Source organism: Hippocampus comes, unplaced genomic scaffold (genome assembly GCF_001891065.2).
Source record: "Hippocampus comes isolate QL1 unplaced genomic scaffold, H_comes_QL1_v1.1 scaffold230, whole genome shotgun sequence".
Classification (NCBI taxonomy): domain Eukaryota; kingdom Metazoa; phylum Chordata; class Actinopteri; order Syngnathiformes; family Syngnathidae; genus Hippocampus; species Hippocampus comes.
Genome location: NW_017837215.1, coordinates 575,626 through 597,059, shown reverse-complemented (window position 1 = coordinate 597,059; position 21,434 = coordinate 575,626). Strand labels below are relative to the sequence as shown.

The 21,434-nt window shown below is 41.0% G+C and overlaps 2 protein-coding genes across 13 annotated transcripts in view; both read left to right on the top strand.

The window, feature by feature from the left end:
* Nucleotides 1-1,493: 1,493 nt before the first annotated feature.
* Nucleotides 1,494-7,637, top strand: LOC109508947 (T-box transcription factor TBX2-like). 3 transcript variants are annotated; one of them, XM_019858872.1, is made up of 9 exons: nt 1,497-1,798; nt 1,877-2,183; nt 3,004-3,271; nt 3,366-3,512; nt 3,692-3,768; nt 3,846-3,991; nt 5,076-5,207; nt 5,463-5,560; nt 6,236-7,637. In XM_019858872.1, exons 1-9 carry the CDS (start codon nt 1,774-1,776, stop codon nt 6,629-6,631), a joined length of 1,596 nt encoding a protein of 531 aa, XP_019714431.1. In that variant the 5' UTR covers nt 1,497-1,773; the 3' UTR covers nt 6,632-7,637. The 3 variants fall into 3 exon arrangements, with proteins under 3 accessions (XP_019714429.1, XP_019714430.1, XP_019714431.1); XM_019858870.1 differs by having other exon boundaries at nt 1,494-1,798; nt 5,076-5,560; XM_019858871.1 differs by having other exon boundaries at nt 1,495-2,183; nt 5,076-5,560.
* Nucleotides 7,638-9,445: 1,808 nt separating this feature from the next.
* acaca (acetyl-CoA carboxylase alpha) overlaps nt 9,446-21,434 on the top strand; it is a 31,491-nt gene continuing 19,502 nt past the window's right edge. For 6 of the 10 annotated variants that reach the window (XM_019858889.1, XM_019858890.1, XM_019858886.1 and 3 more), the window contains exons 1-24: nt 9,446-9,648; nt 11,649-11,910; nt 13,528-13,660; nt 13,811-13,949; nt 14,530-14,639; nt 14,712-14,793; nt 14,871-14,969; nt 15,354-15,460; nt 15,571-15,681; nt 15,765-15,974; nt 16,067-16,237; nt 16,831-16,992; nt 17,084-17,247; nt 17,328-17,478; nt 17,607-17,710; nt 17,984-18,211; nt 18,302-18,452; nt 18,524-18,658; nt 19,057-19,203; nt 19,298-19,486; nt 20,240-20,340; nt 20,504-20,592; nt 20,737-20,861; nt 21,071-21,184. In XM_019858889.1, coding sequence (XP_019714448.1) covers nt 11,678-11,910; nt 13,528-13,660; nt 13,811-13,949; nt 14,530-14,639; nt 14,712-14,793; nt 14,871-14,969; nt 15,354-15,460; nt 15,571-15,681; nt 15,765-15,974; nt 16,067-16,237; nt 16,831-16,992; nt 17,084-17,247; nt 17,328-17,478; nt 17,607-17,710; nt 17,984-18,211; nt 18,302-18,452; nt 18,524-18,658; nt 19,057-19,203; nt 19,298-19,486; nt 20,240-20,340; nt 20,504-20,592; nt 20,737-20,861; nt 21,071-21,184 — 3,255 coding nt within the window. In that variant the 5' untranslated portion in view covers nt 9,446-9,648; nt 11,649-11,677. The remainder of the gene's footprint in view (nt 9,649-11,648; nt 11,911-13,527; nt 13,661-13,810; nt 13,950-14,529; nt 14,640-14,711; nt 14,794-14,870; nt 14,970-15,353; nt 15,461-15,570; nt 15,682-15,764; nt 15,975-16,066; nt 16,238-16,830; nt 16,993-17,083; nt 17,248-17,327; nt 17,479-17,606; nt 17,711-17,983; nt 18,212-18,301; nt 18,453-18,523; nt 18,659-19,056; nt 19,204-19,297; nt 19,487-20,239; nt 20,341-20,503; nt 20,593-20,736; nt 20,862-21,070; nt 21,185-21,434) is intronic. The other 4 variants (XM_019858887.1, XM_019858888.1, XM_019858885.1 and 1 more) reach the window with 1 other exon arrangement.

The window sequence follows — 21,434 nt, the reverse complement described above, 5'->3', positions numbered from 1 at the left end:
CAAGCGGAGCGTTTGTCAAAGAATAGACAGAGACTACAGTACTATGATACTGTAATTTCATCATTGTACCACTCAGACTGCTCTGACAGTGTCATTCAAAAGACAAGTACGAATTTACTGCATTCTTGAAGGCAGACTTTCTTTTATGTGCACTCGTCATGGATGTTTTTAGATTATGCATGTCTACCAATTGTTTGAATAAGTGTATGTGTTGCTTCAGTTGACAAGTGATAACTCATCTTCTTAACTGCGTCCATGTTTTTTTTTCTTGGAAAAATAGTGAGGTTGAAGCTGTATATCAGAAGGTGAAGATGGTTTATTCCAGTTTTTGAACCCTCTACGGAATGACGGTCATCTGTTATATCGCTCTGATCCCACTGAGATTTTGCCTTCCTTCACTCTCCATATCTTTTAGTCGTCATAAAGTTATAATGATGATACAATCCCCATCCCTGGAGTCTCCAAAGTGCAGTCAAGTCTGGACTTTTGGTTTGGTGGATATTTCCACACACCACTCCATGTATGCACCACGTTGATGTAACAGCACACATGCACTTACACCACACTGCACATGTTAATGTAAGCATCATGTAGGTTTTAATCACATAGCCTAAACCGAATGTATTAGCCTTGACTTAATCATGGGAACTTTCATTTGAATTATTACTGTCACCACACAATCCACAATATCATTAAAACATTTATTCAAATTCATTATATGAATCCCTGTGAATAAGAGACACTGAATGGCTGTGACATTCGATCCCTCAGGCGGTACTGCATTAAAATCCATCATGAGTCTCGAAGGGATATTGCTGCTTCAGTTCGCAGACACTTTGGAGACACATTGTCAGCAAACACAACCCACAGCCAGACATTGCGTTGAGATAGTCTTACAGACTGCTATAACCTGAAAGGTGTATCTGATTTTAATTCTTAATGATAAAATGCGTGAGTAGAACGACTAGAATGGACCAATTGGAAACAGTTTTTAGCACAACTGCTTTTATCTGCATGATGACCCTTGTGAGGAAAATTGCAAAGTCTCTGAAACGTTGATCCTGTTCTTTTCTATTCAATTTAAAGTATTGAGATCATGCATGTGTTACTACATTTAAGTTATAAAATTAAACTACTTTACATTTTCTGTGTCTCTACAAGTGTAATTAACATGTGGATGTCAACTAATAAAGAGTTTTGCCTCACCCTAGAAACATGCACAGTAGTTTCTCTTCTATTATGCCCTATTCATTCAACTGCGAAGAAATGTCAGAATGTAGGAAAAGGGTATAGTGGGGGGGGGGGGGCGTTACCCGTAAGACGTCCTAGTCATTTTACAACTTGCAAAATTGTCGTACTTGAGATGACAAAAAGGATAATAGAAGCCTGCATCTAGCACCTCGTCTTGAGAAAAAAAGAAAAAAGCTCAAAATGGCTTTCGAAAACAATGTGTGTGGATAAGCATTTTGGAGGGGGCGGGGGGGACAAAAATGTTAGTCACATTCATCATGAATAAAACATTTCTCAAGTCTCAAAAGTCTTTGAAGTGTCTCCAGTCAGGGCAGTTAAACTCCGCCCCTGGTTCCACTGACAGCTGAAGCGCAGAACTTGAGTTTCTGGAGCTTGTTCGGTGTTTGGTCAACTGTCCTGTCCTAACTGGAGATTCTTTGGAGTTTTTTTTTTTTTTTGAAACAACTTCTTGGAATTTATGCACTTTTGGATACTTTTTCCCCTCACACAAAAAAAAAAAAGACAACCCCACTTTTGGGTGATATGAGGCAGCGTGCGTCCCGGGCAGGTGGCTTGAACCGTTATTGCCCACTTTGATGGAGGAACCCTTAACGCAAGCTCGCCATGGCTTATTATCCTTTCCAAGCGCAGCGACCGGGTGCGTTGCCCTTGCCAGCCTTTCTCTCCACCGCGCAAGTCTCCTTTCCTCCCACGCCGCGTGTCCCGGCCGTGGCGTCTCGATCCGAGGTTGAGCCCCAGCAGGTGGGCTGCTCCGAGACGGGGCTGCACGCAGCCCTGAGCCGGCAGCACCAAGCGGCCCAATTGCGCTCCTTGAAGAACCTGCAACCTGGGGACGGGTTGTGTGACGACCCCAAAGTCACTCTGGAATCCCAGGATTTATGGAACGAGTTTCACAAAATGGGAACCGAGATGGTTATCACTAAATCAGGACGGTGAGTGCTGGTGCAAAGAATTCAAGCGATGAATCCGTGAAATTTAGTGTTGAGAACGGGGATTTATTTATGGCTGAATATCCATTTAATCGTTTGAACACATTCATTGCATCTTCCTGTTTGGAATAATTTGGTTTCATTTTCATATGAGTCTAAAAATAGTGCTGCAGTCTTGTACAACTACAACCAGAACTGTAAACATTTTGTCAATCCATGTTATTCTTTTTTCTTTGCTCACACGCATAGTCATGTTGTAGCTGGTCAGTTATCAATCAATCAACAACTCAATAAATCAATCAATCAATGAACCACTTTTACTTATAGAGCACTTTTACAACAACCATCCAAGAGTGTTGTATAACAGGAATAAAAGGTGTTACATAAAAGGTGAGAAAGAGAAACAACCAAAACAAGTGAGGACAGACAGGTTGATAAAAAAAATTAGCTGGTCAGTTATCAATCAATCAACAACTCAATAAATCAATCAATCAATGAACCACTTTTACTTATAGAGCACTTTTACAACAACCATCCAAGAGTGTTGTATAACAGGAATAAAAGGTGTTACATAAAAGGCGAGAAACAGAAACAACCAAAACAAGTGAGGACAGACAGGATGATAAAAAAAAAAAAGACATGATCATATGCTCGGTTGAAAGCTAGGGAATTAAAGTCTTTTTATATGTGATTTTAAAATTATTATTGAGCTTAGGGGTCCCCTGTAGTTCCTAACAGCACAATTTAGTTTCTTCTTTTATGCATGGGAGAAATCGTTTCTAATGAAAAAAAAAATACTGTTTCTACTCATCATCTCTTACAGGAGGATGTTCCCACCTTTCAAAGTCAATGTTGATGGACTTGATAAAGCATCCAAATACATCCTCCTAATGGACATTGTCACCGTTGATGACTTTCGTTACAAGTTTCACAATTCCCGCTGGATCGTCGCCGGAAAAGCAGACCCAGAAATGCCAAAGCGCATGTACATTCATCCTGACAGTCCGTCCAAGGGAGAACAGTGGATGAGCAAGCCCGTTGCATTCCATAAATTGAAACTCACGAACAATATATCGGATAAACATGGATTTGTAAGTAGTCACATGTCTGAAATCACTTTGAAAATGTCAGCGTCTAACGAGTTTGTTTTGTTTCTAATTTGATTCTTTCTTTTTTTTTTTTTAGACAATTTTGAATTCAATGCATAAATACCAGCCCAGATTTCATATTGTGAGAGCCAACGACATCATGAAACTTCCATACAGCACATTCTTGACCTATGTTTTCCCGGAGACTGAATTTATTGCCGTCACCGCATATCAAAATGAGAAGGTACCTTCAGACACACCGAATCCAACTTTGCATTATTGCAAGATATCCAGAATGGACGGCTCTGAGGTTGGACCAAATCAACCAGGTCACACGTTGAGGGTGTCATCCAAACTGTTCTGCATGTTCTGGTTGAAACTATTTCAAATGAATAACTTGCAACTTGTCATGTGTTTTGCAAGATTACGCAGCTCAAAATTGACAACAACCCATTTGCCAAAGGATTCAGGGACACGGGAAACGGAAGACGAGAAAAGAGGTAGGCCTACTTGTAAGTGCAAAACCCTTTGGTTTGTCGTCATGGAGTTCTCATTCATCTAAATTCATGATCGACAGGAATAATCCTTTAAACATCTCTCCACCGGATGAGAACAAAGCATATTGTGCTGATTCGGATGACTCATGGGAACAGCCCAGAACCAGTGACCCGTTTCACTCTCCTCAGCAATCATGGGCTTTGACATCCATGCCAAACTGTCAAGGTGACACAATAACTATGTTGTTTCTTATCGGGTTGTGGTTGTATGAGTCTTTTCACGACATGCTAACGTGTTATAAACACAAACTTGCTTCACCCTAATTAATTTATATAAATTGCACGGAAGACATAAATTAGTCATTGAAGTCACATCCTTCAGTTGTTGATTTTGGGTACTGTTTAAATCTCAAGAGGCCATGCTTAATTTAAGAGCATAACACCCCCCGCCCCCACCCTCAAAAAAAAATTACGTCAGTGCATTTTTTTTTGATGATTGTGTAAATATGGACTGCTACTCATTCACTCCCAAAGACGTTTTTAAACGTCTTTTCAGACTTGGTCCAGAATTGGCTGGTACTGAATGAGTTTTTTAAATTAATGTACTAATATAACAAATTTAGGTGCTATGTTGTTGCTCATTCACAAGAGCCTGAATCAACAGCGCCTGTGCTGCTTGTAGCCAAGTACAAGTATTGCACTTCTTTTTCTTCTTTAAAACAATCCATTCGACACAATGAACTGAATTTCTAACGATCGATCGATTCGACGTGTCCTCACACTCTTTTCATTCCTTGTTTGCAGGTAAATCTGAAATTATACCGTTATCCTTCGTCGTATAACTTAAAATGATTTCTTCATGTTTTCCCTCATTGAGAGGTGTGGTGTGGTTTGTTTTGTACAGTCACATGTATTTCCTTTATTGGATATGTGCCACTTCCACATGAGGGATGATAGCGGAAGAAATTGTGCGCAGTGTGAGTCTGGCAGGGTGTCAACAAGCGCGTTTGCAGGAACATGAATGATTCAGTTGTTGGGGCCGGCAATATAAAGAACACAAGACAAAGAGAGAAGTTGTTGAAACGTAGCTCCCAATAAGTATGATTCAATTTGAAGGACCCCAAATAGTAAGAGTCAGCTCTGAGTCTGGCGCCATGAATTTAATCACGTCGTCCTGTTTTGTTTTGTTTTTTCCTCCAAATATTTGGTCGAGTACTTTCACCGAGTTGCCATACTGTGACAAAGCTGTTATGAAATCAACCAAGGCAAAAATGTGCCGCAACTGTTTTACTCCCAGTCACTCTCAACAGATGACAACAACACCGGAAGTGATTCAGATATTGATCTACAAGGTGATGATGATGGAGAAGCCGGTGGTTCTCAAACTGAATCTTCATCTCGACCGACTGTGAAGAGTGACAAGAAAGAACCAGCAATGTTGAGTAAGAAGTTTTCCACGGAGAGTGATTCCTCACAAAGCAACAGGAGTAAAATCAAAGATGGCACACACCCTATGTTATTGGAAACACAGAGCTCGGCATGGCTCAGTACTGGACATCGTCAGACTGCGGCTCTCTCAAACAGCCAACGGTGTCTTGAGCTTGGACCGCCTTTGCTGTTTCACCAGGGCCAGTTGTCAATGAAGACAGAGGCTATTCACTCTACATCTATGGGACATCTGTTTTCCTCTTTCTCAGGATTCAATGACCCAGAACACGGGGGTGTATTTTCTCAAAACATCTCCTCGCCATCTCCGTTCATGTTTCACCTGTCACAGCATGTGTTGGTGCCACAGGTAAGTTCATGTTGGGTCCCTCCGTGTACCATTTAAACATGCATTGTATTTTAAGATCAAAATCACTTGATTCTCCATTGATCAGCTCCGCCAAAATACTTGAAAGCAATGAGAATAATAGTCAACTATATCTCAGAAACACAACCTTCCAAGTTTTTAGATCTATCTTTATCTGAATTCATACTCTCGTCAGCCATTACTTTACACCTTTAAACTCAGATGAAATAATGAACAATGTTCAGATCTGGCATTTTACAAACACAGATGAGGCCAAGATGGCCATGACGACAGTGTTGTGGAGAATCCTGGAAGAATACTTTCGGGAGTGCATGAAAGGGTGGCATAGGAGGCTGGAAAATCATATTAGACTGCAGGAGAATACCTTCAATGGAAAATCTTGTGGTTTGGATTGAAAATATATATTTTGTTACACCAGTCCGAGAACTCTTTTGACATACCTCATAGTTGAATTCTTATTTCCGGCAGAGTGAGCATTGTATTTCCATTCCTACGTATTGGATGTCAAAATTAGCACGTTAATCCATCTTAACTCTAATCAAGTGACAGAATCATTATTGAGATTCGAAAAGTTAAGAAGACACTCTCATTGAACAATATTTTTTTTGTCATAAGGAGTTATTAAAATGATTATTTAACTTTTGTTTCTATAACCAGGCACTGTCACTACCACCTTTTGGAGGACTGCTTTCATACCCGTGGAGCTACTTGACATCACCGGCTGCAATGACTTCAGCTCTCCCAACCGGTTCCGCAACATCAGCGTTTCTAAGAAACCGCTCTTTTCACAGCTCTTTGCCGTGGTTGCGAATGAGTCCCTATCAGATCCCAGCTGCCGGCATATCAAGTCAAAAGCTACTGACAGCAAGTTCGAGCTCAAATGAATTTGATCAGGACCAACTGTGTAACCAAGGGACCAGTGCAGGGTCTGCTAATAACACCGATACCAAGTCCAGAAACGATCAGACTGTTTCACTGAAAAATGTTCACGTTTCTTCAGACGGATTTCAAAATATTCAAAATGGTGTGTTTGAAAAATCCGTCTCTCTATAACGATAAACATCTCTGAATGTTCAAATCCGTTTTGTACATGTCAATGACAATCAATGTCAACAAATCAATGAAATGTAAACCTCATGCTGAAATCACAAACACTGGTTCATGATTAACTTTTAAGTTAGTCACATTGCTTGCAGCAGAAGCTTCCGTTCTTCTGGAACGTCTTTCTACACGATCTTTGAGTTTGTCTGTGGGATTGTTTGTCAAAATATCACTGTAGAATCTGGATCAGAGCAAGAATGTGATGAATATTGAATGATGTCTCATGAAAAATGCTCAGGTCAACTGGGTTCAAAGGGGGGTTGAGCACTCCACTGTTTTTTTTCAGCTGATTTGAATCTCTCGCCATCACAGATGAATTTGTGGGGATTATTCATTGTCCACCTAAAACAACAATATCACTATTTATTCTTCATTTTAACGACACCTCCCTATTTAAGGACCTTTTTTGTTTTTGTCATTTAAAAAAAATTCACACATTGTAAAATGCACATCTTAGACCGTCATTATCAAAACTGCCAAAGTTGCGAAGACATTTGATCACTTGTCACCTGTACACGTTTACATTATTTTTGATGTAGCAGAGCAACACTATGCACTCATAGGTAAACTCAGGACACTTTTTTTGCCTGTTTTCACAAATAAAGTAAAGACTAATAACATAAAGACACTCAAGTATGTGGCTGCCTCCGGGCAAATCATGTAATAAAAACACAACCACGGCTGCCATGTTAATTTGGCATGTACAAATATAGCCTATTTGAAAATGTGAATGTGGATTTTAGTAATAATTGTGTCTGTTTTGAAAGTGCATACATTTTGTTGTGCCTATCTTTCACGTTAGGATGTAATATTCAAAGCGTGACACAAAATTGCAGTTCTTGGCGCCAAGAGGTCAGGTCGTCCACCAAGAGTAAAATTGAACTGCAAAAAAAAAAAAAAACAACCATCAGTGCATGTGCTGTTGTGTGAATTTTCTCCTTGACTGAACGGGGCTACATACTGAGAGAACATGTCCACTGACTCGGAAACGTGGCAAACAGGTCAATAGCCAAGTTTGGCCGTCAGCACAAAACTTTTACATTTCTGGGGAGGTCTCATGGGTTCTATGTAAGGGGAGAGGAAAATGACTACGGTTAACAAGCAGCCACCATTCCAGGACTACAGGATCAACACAAAGGACTTGGGACTGAAATCGATTACCTAACTCTTCCAACTGTGCACTCACTATATAAAACTGACAGAGGCACTGAATAAACTAATGTCTTTCATTTGTCCTCTACATGGAGACAACACCAGTTTGTCCAATCACCAGCCACAACATTAAGTACAATTCTACCTTTATAAAAATAATACTACTGTAAAGAACTGGTTTACTTGACTCTGATAAATGTACATTGTTATTGATAATGTGCATACACACGACTCACAAAAAGTTAGGGACATTTGGTTTTCAGGTGAAATTTCACGACGAGCCGAAAATGCACATGTCCAACTCTTAAATGTTTCAATACTTTTTGCACAAGTTGCTATTCTCTGATGAGGATCTTAAAAGCAAAATTCACAACAGGCGTTTGATCCTTGAATCGACCAAAAAATGTCCTGGTTCAGTTTGAGCTAGTGTTTAAACAGTCGTTCTAATCATGCTGTTCAAATTTGGACATCATGAGACCAAGACGACACCTAACAATGGATCAACAGTGCCTCGCCATTGTGATGCTTAAAACAGGGCATTCTCAAACGGAAGTGGCAACTGAGGTGAGAATGTCAGCCTCTGTTGATATAGCGACATACCGGCAGCACGCTGTAACACCATTAAAATGAAAACAAAACTTTACTGTCAGTGATAAACCATGCTGTTCCGAGCCAATTTGCTTTCAGCTGCATACCACGGTATTTTAAAGCCATCTAGTGGATTAGAATTGTACTGACGATGTGTACATATACGTCAATGTACATTTTGGGAGTACTGTACAAAAAAAAAGTACCGTACATGTCGCACAAGGTCAGGCTTGTGGTTGTCAAATTGCCTGCTAAATCAGTGCAGGTTTTCCTATAATTACCAATACCAACGCTCCAACAGTAGTAATATTTTAAGAATGTAAAAACTGGTTCTTTTTGCTAAATGTTACTAAATATTATCGGGGCTCTCAAGACCAATGTTTGACAGCAGACTTTTGTATGGAAAAAAAATATGTAAAAAATATTATTTGATAATTTGATGTCTATTGTATAGGTTGCTATCAAATACAGTCTGCTGATAGTTTCACCCGATGAGAACACACACAATTAAGGACACGTGGTTTTGGTATACACTGTTTGTAGTACAATAATTTTGTAGGGTTTCCATGGTTTTGTTGTGGCTGTGGCACATGCAGTACACGCCAGGAGAGGCAAAACTCGCCCACAGAAACGCCCCTAATATTTCATTGGTTCCCAGAATGAGACCGTCTAGAGCTAGATCAAATAGATGCCTTGTTTACAAGATTTGTCTGCGACGAAGGAATCTCAAACGCGATAAATTGTTATTTTTTTATTGATCATGGTTTAGATTAATATTTTTGAGGAAGCCAAAATTGCTACTTATATTGCATTCTCTTCTTGCGTTTAAATAAGTGAATACTAATCCCTTTAATTTGTATATTTCAGTGTTGGTAGTAGACACAATTATTGAAATAAAAACTACACGAAATATTAATAATTATTCCGATTTTATTATTATTTATTTACACATAAGGAAAAAGCATACTCGAAGCCGTTTTGGGGGCGGAGTCAATTCTGCCTAGCGTGTTTCTATGTCGGAAGTTGGGGTCAGAGGGGAATGTACAGAAGTAACCTGGTTGAGTATCGTCACATCACCCCACACTCGGGTGTTTCAAGCCTCTGAACCGGCAACTGTGACATCATCATGATGTGATTTCACCCCGGAAACGGATGTCTTCTAAACGCCAGTAATTCATTGAAGTCTTCAACTCAACTGTTCAGGATTGCGTGCAGGTTTATCTCCACCGGTGAGTTGACGTTGAAGACGCTGTATAATCGGACGGTCCATCACCTAATGCATACAGTAGATTGCGAGTACAATACAGCGGCTACAGTATCCATGAGCTTTATAGTCTGCTCGCTAGCAAGCGTTTCTATTGAATTTGTGTGTTAAAACAGGATCATTAGCATTTATTCGCTACTAATCGACAGTTGGCAGTTTGCACAAAAGCTGTCTGGCAGCTTGTCTGAAAAAGGAAAAAAAACACTGCTTTCTTTTTGATAATTTTGTATATTTTTGTAATTTGTCGTCTAAAATCGTTCCCTGTTGTTTCCCTCGGTGTGAACTACGGTTAGTTTTTCAAGTCCCCCGTGCAGTTTGTTTCGGGTTGGTGGGGGGTGCCATCACTTAAGGTCGAGAGCACTGCTGGTCCACTTGCAAAAGATGCTGGCGTTCGGACAAAAACTCACATGTGGAGTCCACGTGATTGATGGTCAAAGGCAGCTTCTTTAGCGTTATTCCATAAAGTTTTATAATTCAAAGAACAGTTTCCTTGGTTAACAGCTGTGACAGTTTTTTTTTTATTGTAGGTGTAAAGCACTATGCAGTACAGTACTCGTACGGATGGGCATCTTACGGTTACGATTCGATATGGTGCCGCTTTAGATTTATTCACGTTTATGTCTCCTATAAAAATGATTTTATACGTATCTTGATACATGGGGTGCTCTACCGTGCAAAGGATGCAATGATTTTACAATGTAAACCTTTGATTCGGTTCGTCAAATCAAAACCAATTTTCTGTTTCAAATCGTTTTGGTTACAGCGCTAAGTACTAGTCTGAACGTATTTATATTGACACTACAAGCCATCTTTTTCTTTATATTTGCGGTTGTTTTTTAATTTATATTTTTATCTACTGCACGATACAGAAAGAAATCAAAGGATGCAAGAGACACTGACATTCTTCACCTTTAACCTCTCTCACTCTCTCTCTCTCTCTCTCTCTCTCTCTGTAGTGTATGTGTGTGTATATATTTTATATATAATGTCCATCCATCCTTTTTTTAATCTGCTTATCCTCGGAGGGTCACGGGCGTGCTAGAGCCTATCCCATCTGTCTTCGGGCAGTAGGCAGGGTACACCCTGAACTGGGTGTCAACCAATCGCAGGGCACACTCCACATAGGAAGGCTGGAACTGGAATCGAACCCTGCACTTCTGCACTGTGAGGCGGACGTGCTAACCAGATGTCTACTCTGCCGCCTATATATAATATGTATTCAGATTCAGATTCATTCAGATTCAGAAAACTTTATTTATCCCCGTGTCTAGTGTATAGTGTAATATGTGTTCGGGGTTTGTATCAGCTGTACATTCTACAATTTTAGAGCTGCTCTCTAACGATGATACTAATAATCAATTAATCCGTCCTTTTTTTTTTGCGATAAATTGATGAATCCGATTTTAAAAAGAAAAACATTCTATCCAAACGTATATAAAAACAGGACATTATTTCAAATTGACAGGGCAAAATATGCCTATTATGATTCGTTTACTGGTTTGATCTTTAACATGTATTGTTCAAGAAAGTTGGTGTGGACTGGGAATGCTATACTCCACACAAACTGGTCTCTAGTTCCCCCGCCTGAACGCCCAGCGAGTTGCAACTCGGTCCCAACATGAGAAATTACACTTACCCCAGCACCAAAATGAAGATGCGCCCCTGTTTACGCCGTGATCTTCGAAAATGCCTCTATGGGCCGAGGACTGTAGTTTGGACACCCCTGTGCTACTTGGATTAAAGTCAGTTCTCTAAAAACTGGGATTTGTGTCCAGACTGTCCATGTATGGGTGACGGTGTTGCAATAGCTATTGCATCATCATTACTATCTTTTTAAGCAAGAAGCTTTTGCAACCAGTCAAACAGCATCTCATGCCAGTTGACCTGATGACTGACTGATGTCCGGACTCTTTACTGTCAGTGATAACTTTTTTTGCCTGCACTCTGCTGTTCTCCATTGTCCAGTGGTTGCAGCCTGTACGTGTCATCCAGCCATGGCACAGCAGGAAGATGCTGCCAAGAAGCACCCAGCTATGGCGGCAGTGCACTCCCACTTCATTGTGGGATCGGTGTCTGAGGAGAATTCAGAAGATGAAGTCCAAGGGAAACCGGATGTGCAGCTGGAAGAGAAGGAGGGACGGTCTTTGTCACCTTCATCCGGGAGCTCTGATAGCACCAATGACAATAGCTTTGAGCACATTGATGCCTCCATACTGAACAATCTAAGGTTAGAAATCAGACCTTATAATAATTGGAGTGTTTGTTTATATACTTAGTATTGTATTGTGCTCAAATTGTTTGATCACTTCTAAACTTTTTTTTTAAAGCAGTCATTTAAAAAATGAACAGGATACGATGAAATAATAATAACAAAACAAAAAAAAGATGAGCATCTTTAAGATTTCAGACAACCCTGTTCCTGTTCTTGCTGGTCACAATTTCAAAGCCATTTTTTAGATTTCCTCTGTAATTTTTCTCGGGTGGTATTGTTTTATACTGTATTTTGAAATCGCTGTGGTTATTATCCAGTGCCATTGCTAAAAGAGTAAGTCTAAAATGTCTAGTGTATGTTAAATGTTGCACTCTATTAACACTACCAATGTGAGATGCAAAATGAAGCCCCTTCAAGCTTCCAATGTAGCACTTGTGTCCGACTTCGAGAGGCCTCACCTGGAGTTTCACGCCTATGGTTTGCATGTGTGAAAAATGTGGTTTCACTGGCTACTCGCTGCTTAAAAGCGTCTCTCTGTGTCCCCCTGGCCTGTGGGTTTTGGGTGGAAAGTAGGTGTCAACTTCAGGAATTTAGGTTGAGCAAAACATTCATGAATGCCCCATCTGCGTTGTAAATGGGGCTATTCAGTTTGATAAAGTAACACAGCCGATTAGCTTGAGGTAGCTGTTTTGGGGTTATGGGGCACCATGATTGAAGCCTACTTAGAGGTTAGATTTTTAGAATAAGATGTTACATCTGGCTGGAATAAGAAGTATTATTTTCTGGGTTACATTGTAAGAGGCTTCAACATCCTTGAAAAATGGAAATGCTTTTTGCCCTCTCTCATACTTTCACTCTCCATACTTACAAAACTTTGGTCCACATAAGGACTTTCACAATCAATCTGTCTTACAGGCGTGGGTTTTCACTCTTCTAGTAACTTGGAGGGTGTTTCAATCATGCAAAAAAAAAAAAAAAAAATCACGTGACAGAAAGCAGCCAGCAAAACGGGCTTAGACACTGGCACACCCTCCTGCTCAGTGTGGCGTCCCTCGTCCTGTATAAACCCCAGTTGGGTGGAGCTTCGAGTCAAAAAGCTTGCCAAGTCAAACTTATTTCTAAAGTTTGAATAATCTTGTAGTTATGATGTGTCTGATTAATGTATCATTCAAAAGATGAATCTCCCCCTTGAGAAGAAAATCCTCTTTTTCACTCATTTTTATTCCACACAAGATTTCTATGAGGAAAAAACCCCCACACACTTTCCACAAGTGTGGAATGTGTCGCTGAAGCGTGGCTCAGCTTGAAACTATTGATTGAAGTATCTGTCACAAATTATGTGCAGTAATTATATGATGCAATGGGTGTTGAGGGCTGCGTACAATGTTTATTGTTGTGAAGGAAAGACCAGCTTTGACTCAGGTCTGCCGGATTCAAAAGCCAGTTGTTCAACTCCTTTGTCCGCAACCATGTGGCTATTGACATTCTTCATAACTGAGGCCAGCGTTGCACACAAATTGTTGAAAATGGGCACCGAGCAATTCTCTTTTTGTTCTGCGTGTAAGTTAGCTATAGTATATAATATATACACGGAATGGAGACATTAATAAATGTTTGTACTTCTATAAACAGGCCGAGCATGTCTGGGCTGCACTTGATGAAACAAAATCGCGATCGCCGACGTACTGATCTGCAGAGGGACTTCACCGTGGCATCTCCTGCTGAGTTTGTCACACGTTTTGGTGGCAACAAGGTCATTGAGAAGGTAACTGTCATGGTCTCCTGCTTATTGCACCAAATGTAAAAAAAAAAAAAAAAAAAAAAATCCATGCTGTCATAGAAAGCTAGTTGCAGGCATTCTCATGCATCATCATAATTGGACTACATTATTGATGCTAATATTTTGCTTTTCCAGGTGCTTATTGCTAATAATGGAATTGCTGCAGTTAAGTGCATGCGCTCTATTCGCCGCTGGGCTTACGAGATGTTTCGGAACGAACGAGCAATCCGATTTGTGGTGATGGTAACCCCGGAGGACCTGAAGGCCAATGCCGGTGAGGATTGGCAAGATTATGTTGGAAGTTATAATTTAAAAATTTAAGTGAAAGTTAATGTTGTCAAACTGCACAGCGGCTGTTCCAAATTCAGTTCCCTTATACATTTTATATGGAAACATGCTGTTACAGAAGTAAATGCAAAAAAACAGACTATAGTTTATAATCCCCAGCCACCATGCAAAACTGCCCTGCAGTTGTTCTGAGAAAGACCCCAGATGACATCATCTAACCATTTTTCAATCATTTTTTGTTTAAGTGCTCTGCTCTTGTCACAACTTCTGTGATTGTAAAGTCCCAATATTTCTGAACGGATACACGAAAAATACTGTGTCACCTTTCTGCATAAAAACAGATTTTGTTCTTTGAGTCTGTATCAGTTGAAAAATTCCAGCGTTATCAGGCGTTATTCAAACCAAAGGGCAGAGAAATTTTTTAAGTGCTTTTTTCGGGGGGGAGGCGGGTACGTGAGATCATGAGTGAATGATTTGCTCTATTCACAGAAGTAAAGCCCAGTTGAACTTTAGCTAGTGACATGGTAACATTTTTGATTTGTCAGTTTTTTTTTTCTTTCCCGCAGAATACATAAAAATGGCAGATCATTATGTGCCTGTGCCAGGAGGGACTAATAACAACAACTATGCCAATGTGGAGCTCATTTTGGACATAGCTAAACGAATACCTGTGCAGGTACCCCCATGCATTTAATGCACTGATTTCTTTTGCACCATACGAGATAAAGGTGCTGATGTTATCTTACAGGCTGTGTGGGCTGGATGGGGTCATGCATCAGAGAACCCCAAACTGCCAGAGCTGCTCCATAAGCATGGCATTGCTTTTATGGGTAAGATATGAATTCTGGCTTCGCAGCTTGAACTCATCTACCAGTATTTGTTTTTTTACGAAATACTTCCTCCTTAGGTCCTCCGAGTCAGGCGATGTGGGCACTTGGAGATAAGATTGCTTCATCTATTGTGGCCCAGACTGCTGGCATCCCCACCTTGCCATGGAGTGGATCAGGTATGTTTTGCTTTATGCCCCATTCTTTTACAAAAACAGCCTCTGATTGTCAGATTTTATGTCTTCTCTTTCCGCATCTACTCTGACTCAGAAATAATGGAGAAGACTGATGCAAACCCTTTCCGTCTTTCTGGAAATTTACACACTGATACCACAACTTTTGCCAAAAGAGCTTAACATGTGTATGTTTTTTATGCATATCGAGCTGTCACTAACAAATCTTTTTCGGATCGATTATCCTATGAAACATTCCATCGATTACTCGGGTAAATCTGCTCGTCGTCAGTTGTACGCGTTCCCGTGTTCCCATCCCCAAAACTAGATTTGAAATTGTGTTCCCCAGTGTTATATGTGGTTAATATCTTCCCTGTTTCTCTCTCCCAGGCCTGACAGTCAAATGGCTTGAGGTCAACCAAAAAAAACGAATTATCAATGTTCCTCATGATTTGTATGAGCTTGGCTGCATCCATGATGTAGACAAAGGCCTGGAAGTAAGTGCATTGTCAAAGTGAGCAATCAGAGTCTTCGGTCTCACATGTGCTGCAGTGTACTGTGCAAAACTGCGTGTATGCGCTAACATTTTTTTCGTGTCTCCCGACAGGCTGCTGACAAGATCGGCTACCCAGTTATGGTGAAAGCCTCAGAAGGAGGGGGAGGCAAAGGGATCCGTAAAGTTAACAGCGCTGATGATTTCCCAAACCTATTCAGACAAGTGCGCGAATCACCATATTTGAAGTTTCAATTCATGATTGAAATTGTTGAAACGTATTCAATCTTTCCCACTTAATGTTTCAGGTCCAGGCAGAGGTTCCAGGTTCCCCCGTGTTCGTCATGCAGCTCGCCAGACATGCCCGCCACTTGGAGGTTCAGATCTTGGCAGACCAATACGGCAATGCCATTTCCTTGTTTAGCAGAGATTGTTCAGTCCAGCGGCGACATCAGAAAATTATAGAGGAGGCGCCTGCCACCATTGCCCCATCTGATGTGTTTGAAGATATGGAAAGGGTAGGCTCACCATTTCTAAAACCACCTCAGTGGGCACAGAAGCAGTGTAGAAATTGGACGATGAATTCACTTGAAATGTATTCCGTATCCAGTGTGCTGTGAAGCTGGCCAAGATGGTGGGCTATGTAAGTGCGGGCACAGTGGAATACCTCTATAGCCAAGATGGCAGCTTCTACTTCCTGGAGCTCAACCCTCGTCTGCAGGTTGAACACCCTTGTACTGAGATGGTGGCTGATGTCAACTTACCCGCTGCCCAGTTGCAAGTGAGTTCCAAATATGTCTGCGCTGGTAGAAAAAAAAAAAAGACAAGCTGTATACCACGCCCAATTTGGTTGGCTCTCTCTGACTATCGGACAGCAGACAGTCTTTATGCTTGATTGCATCTAATAGTCTACGTTAGACGAGGCCCCTCATCTCCATGGCAACTAAACTGCCCAAAAGAGACATTGTTGCCAATGTAGGGGTTGAAGCGGCAATCGGTCACATGACGTGCACCCGCTGTGTTCAAGATTTTGCTTGAATTTAGGTCAGCGGCAGTCAAGCTGAAAGGCAGTGTTGCAAGGGAAAGCTGTCACTTTTGAGCTTGATTGGACGTCACTGTTGAGAGTGACATATTTGTTTTGCAGGCAAACAGCGCCCACTATTTTTTTACTCGATGGTTATTTTTCAATTGAGTCATTTCTGAGAGATGAATGTTATTTTTCCAGAATATTCCTGTCTTTTTTGTCTTGTTTTACATAATGGAGGCCCCATCCTGTCCCCGAAAACAACAGATGACAAACCCCCCCCCCCCCCCCCCCAAAAAAGCATGTCATGATAACATGGTTCTTTGGGCTCTTTATCCACCCCGCTATAGATTGCAATGGGCATCCCCCTTTATCGAATCAAAGACATCAGGATGCTTTATGGGACGCAGCCCTGGGGTGACTCTCCCATCGACTTTGACGGTCTGTCGACGGCCGCCTCCCCACGAGGTCACGTCATAGCAGCTCGCATCACCAGTGAAAATCCAGATGAGGTGTGCTTATTGCTCATCCAAACGAGACTTTGACAAAGTTTCTTTTCAAAGCTCAGGCTGTATGTTTTCATCAAATGGTCTCTCATTGCAGGGTTTCAAACCGAGCTCCGGCACTGTACAAGAGCTAAACTTTCGCAGCAATAAGAACGTGTGGGGCTACTTCAGTGTTGCAGCCGCTGGTGGACTGCATGAGTTTGCGGACTCCCAATTTGGACACTGTTTTTCATGGGGAGAGAATCGTGAAGAAGCCATTTCGTAAGTGTTTTACTGGAGTCACAAAATCTTTGATCAACTCCTTGCTGTTCATCTTATTGGGAAATTTGTGATTTTTCTAGTAACATGGTAGTTGCTTTGAAAGAGTTGTCTATCAGAGGAGACTTCAGGACCACTGTGGAATACCTCATAAAGCTGCTGGAAACACAAAGCTTTCAGCACAACACCATCGACACGGGCTGGCTGGATCGGCTCATCTCAGAGAAGATGCAGGTTGGCACAGATGCTCCTGCTTCGACCGCTTTCTGCTTCTCCCCAAATGATTGAGAAACACTGCACTGGCGATTGCGCTTGTAATAATTCTGGTCCCGTACTGTTCTAAAATGATTTGTTGCATTCAGGCTGAGCGTCCAGACACAATGCTGGGGCTTGTGAGTGGAGCTCTTCATGTGGCAGATGTTAATCTAAGAAACAGTGTGTCCATTTTCCTGCATTCTCTGGAGAGGTAAGCGTGCGGCCATCATTTTTGTCCTTTTGACATGAAACGCTGGACCCTCAGGACTCAACCATAATCCATTCCAGGAAGTTGTTTAATGGTTGATTTGTTCAGATACTGTATTGAGTGGATTTTCCCCGTTGGGGGATAACCAAAATATATTGAATGAATCAGTTGCATAGCTCAGTAGTTTTGCCACTAGAATCCTCTTTAAGTATTTTATTTGGGTTGAGAGGTATAGGTAGATCGAGCTTGTATTAAATCATGTGCATTGTGATCTAGGGGTCAGGTGCTGGCAGCACACACACTTCTCAATACAGTGGATGTGGAACTGATCTATGAAGACATCAAGTACATCCTGACTGTGACTCGCCAATCTCCCAACTCATATGTGCTCATCATGAACAACTCCACAGTCGAAGTGGATGTCCATCGGCTAAGCGACGGAGGTTTGTTGCTGTCCTACGACGGCAGCAGCTACACGACCTACATGAAGGAAGAGGTAGACAGGTAAGACAAAGATCCATTTGCTCTTTAGCGGAACCACACCAAGATATTCTTCATTTACTTATGATCCCAACTGGTTTATGTTCTCGAAAGTTATCGCATCACCATAGGAAACAAGACCTGTGTTTTCGAAAAGGAGAACGACCCATCGCTGCTGCGATCTCCCTCAGCAGGAAAAATCATCCAGTACACGGTCGAAGATGGCGGTCATGTTTTTTCTGGCCAGTGTTACGCTGAAATAGAAGTATGTTATTTTTGTGTGCAGTGTCCTTATTGGAATGTTGGTTGAGTCGAATCTCCTGATTTCAATTGCAGGTGATGAAGATGGTCATGACCCTCACTGCTGCTGAGTCTGGTTGTATTCACTATGTGAAGAGGGCGGGAGCATCACTTGAACCCGGCTGTGTCATAGCCAAACTTCAACTTGACGACCCCACACGGGTGCAACAGGTAAGCTGTCGGAGCGATGCGCTTTTGCATGTCAAATAGCAATTTGTAATTTCCACATGCAAACGTTCCTGTTTAAATTTGTATGTTTCTACTTCTCAGTCCTTCCGGTGTCCTGCAGTTCATATATATGTATATAAATATAATTCTATATATTTGATACAGATGTTTTACATCTTAAATTGACCAGCCTTCATCTATTGACTCTTACTAGTAGTCTGGCCTTGCTGAGAAAAATATAATTTTAACATTGAGCCACCATTTCCTGTTTGATATCAATCAGGCTAAAGCTGCTCCAACAGAGGAAAATGTCAAAAAAAAACAACAACAAAAAACATGCTGAATGAAGAAATACAAATTGTCTGTACGTTTTCAAATTATTTTGTGTATTTGTTTTGCAGGCAGAGCTACATACAGGTACCTTGCCCTCTACCCAGGCTGTTGCTCTGCGAGGAGAGAAACTACACAGAGTTTTCCACAACACACTGGATCATCTTGTTCACGTCATGAACGGCTACTGTCTCCCTGAGCCTTTTTTTAGCACCAAGGTGAGATGTCACACAACACCTGGTAAAACCAAAAAAAAAAAGCGATACATAATAGAGGCTGTTTCCCGAACACCCTAACTTTTGTAATTCCCAGTTGAAAGAGTGGGTCGAAAGGCTGATGAAAACCATGCGTGACCCCTCGTTGCCGCTGTTGGAGCTTCAAGACATTATGACCAGCGTCTCAGGTCGCATCCCCCCTGCCGTGGAGAAAGCCATCAAGAAGGAGATGGCTCAGTATGCCAGCAACATCACCTCAGTGCTCTGCCAGTTCCCCAGTCAGCAGGTGGTCCACTCTACACACACACACACACACATACACACTACCGTGCACAATGATAAACCGCAGCATTGCCTGCTGAAAGGATTGGAGTGAGAATTGATTTTTTTTTATTTTTTATGTCATTTACTATTTTGTGTGTGTATGTTACTGTATATTCATATCAATATGAGGATTGATTGGTCTCCGAGACAATGGAGGCATGATTAATTTCACTATGCACCGGCAACCAGCAGAGGATGCAGATAACATGTGTGAAATTAAAAATTGAGTTTAGGTGGAAAGTATCAAGTCCTGCTACAAATAGACAAAATCCTCGAGTAGATGATGCGCCACAAAAAAAGTTTATAATGACCTATAAATGCCACAAGATGGCAACATAGTACTACATTTGTCTGAATTCCTCAACTCATTGGTACCAAAGTAAAGGTTTTATTGTTTTGGCTTCAGTCCAAAAACAATCAAAATGTGAGTTTTGAGGTTACTGGAGTCTCATATTTCTCACTGGGAATTTGTAGGAACGAGTTTATTTGATTGTGAAGAATATGGGACCTGTTTTTGTTTTTAAAATATGGAATCAAGGAAGTTGTAGTTAAATCGTTAAGAAAAGTGGGCTAATTATCAATTCATTTTGGATTAGGTCTAAGACTTGCATCCTCCACTTCTGAATTTTAAAATGACAAATTTAGTCAATAGATTTCTAATATAGTTGCTGGTGGGATTACAAACTTATATATTGTATATTGCCCTGCTTTCTAGATTGCAAACATCCTGGACAGCCATGCTGCAACGCTGAACAAGAAGTCTGAAAGAGAAGTCTTCTTCATGAACACGCAAAGCATTGTTCAGCTGGTGCAAAAGTGAGTGCCACATTCTGCAACTTGTGTGAATGTAATCATACAGGCCGACAACTTGTATTTAATAATTTTGACATTTATAAGATATTAGTCACACGACGAATGGATCTCCACTTTATAATAACAATAGATTCGTACCCATTTTTGTTGTTGATTTTTCTTACAGATATCGCAGTGGGATCCGAGGTTACATGAAAGCGGTGGTGATCGATTTACTCCGACAATACCTGAAAGTCGAGATCCAGTTTCAGAATGGTGAGTAATTGTTGTAGCACCTGGATGTAGTCTGATGTAATACTACGTTTCTCCATGAGGTGGAGCTCCGTTGCAATGAACAACTTCAGTGTGGCTGCATTTTCTCAGTATTGTGTGGTACAAATATGTTTGCTTGTTTGATAGGACACTATGACAAGTGTGTGTTTGCCCTGCGTGAAGAAAACAAAGGTGACATGGCAAATGTGCTCAACTACATCTTCTCCCATGCCCAAGTTACTAAGAAGAACCTGCTGGTAACAATGCTGATTGTAAGTGTCCGTCGTTTCTTGGATATTTAAGTGTGCGGAATGTGTGTTTCTTTCTTTGTTTGTTTAATCCACCCAAGTGTTATATATTTTGTAAAATTGAATTTCATTTCAATTGCACTGTACGGAGACTCTTTGTATGGATTGGGATTATTATTTATTTATTTTTGTGAGTCTATGAAACCCATAGTATTGCGTATCCCCTCTCTCAGGACCAGTTGTGTGGCCGTGATCCTACACTGACGGAAGAACTGATGGCCATGCTGACTGAATTCACCCAGCTCAGCAAGACAACAAACGCAAAGGTGGCACTTCGTGCACGGCAGGTTGGTTGTTCAGTTCCAAACTTCATGACAATGTACGTCCAGTACAAATGAAACAAATGTAATATGAGAGGACATTCAAGGGTGCTTTGCTTAGTTGTGTCTCTTCTAAGATGCTTAGCAACCACGTTGTTGCATTGGAAAGAAAAAATTCATGACAATAATGAAAGAACTTGGACTGTTAAGAGAACACAATTTGTTTAATTTAATTTTGACGATGATCTGATTCGCATGTGGTGGAATTCTTTTGAAT

What these genes read in the sequence shown, in the direction of transcription:
- LOC109508947 (XM_019858870.1), top strand. Translation starts at nt 1,774, where the DNA reads ATGAGGCAGCGTGCGTCCCGGGCAG. An exon ending in GCAGCGTGCGTCCCGGGCAG is followed by an intron (nt 1,799 to 1,876) that starts GTGGCTTGAACC and finishes ATCCTTTCCAAG; the next exon opens with CGCAGCGACCGGGTGCGTTG. An exon ending in TATCGGATAAACATGGATTT is followed by an intron (nt 3,272 to 3,365) that starts GTAAGTAGTCAC and finishes TTTTTTTTTTAG; the next exon opens with ACAATTTTGAATTCAATGCA.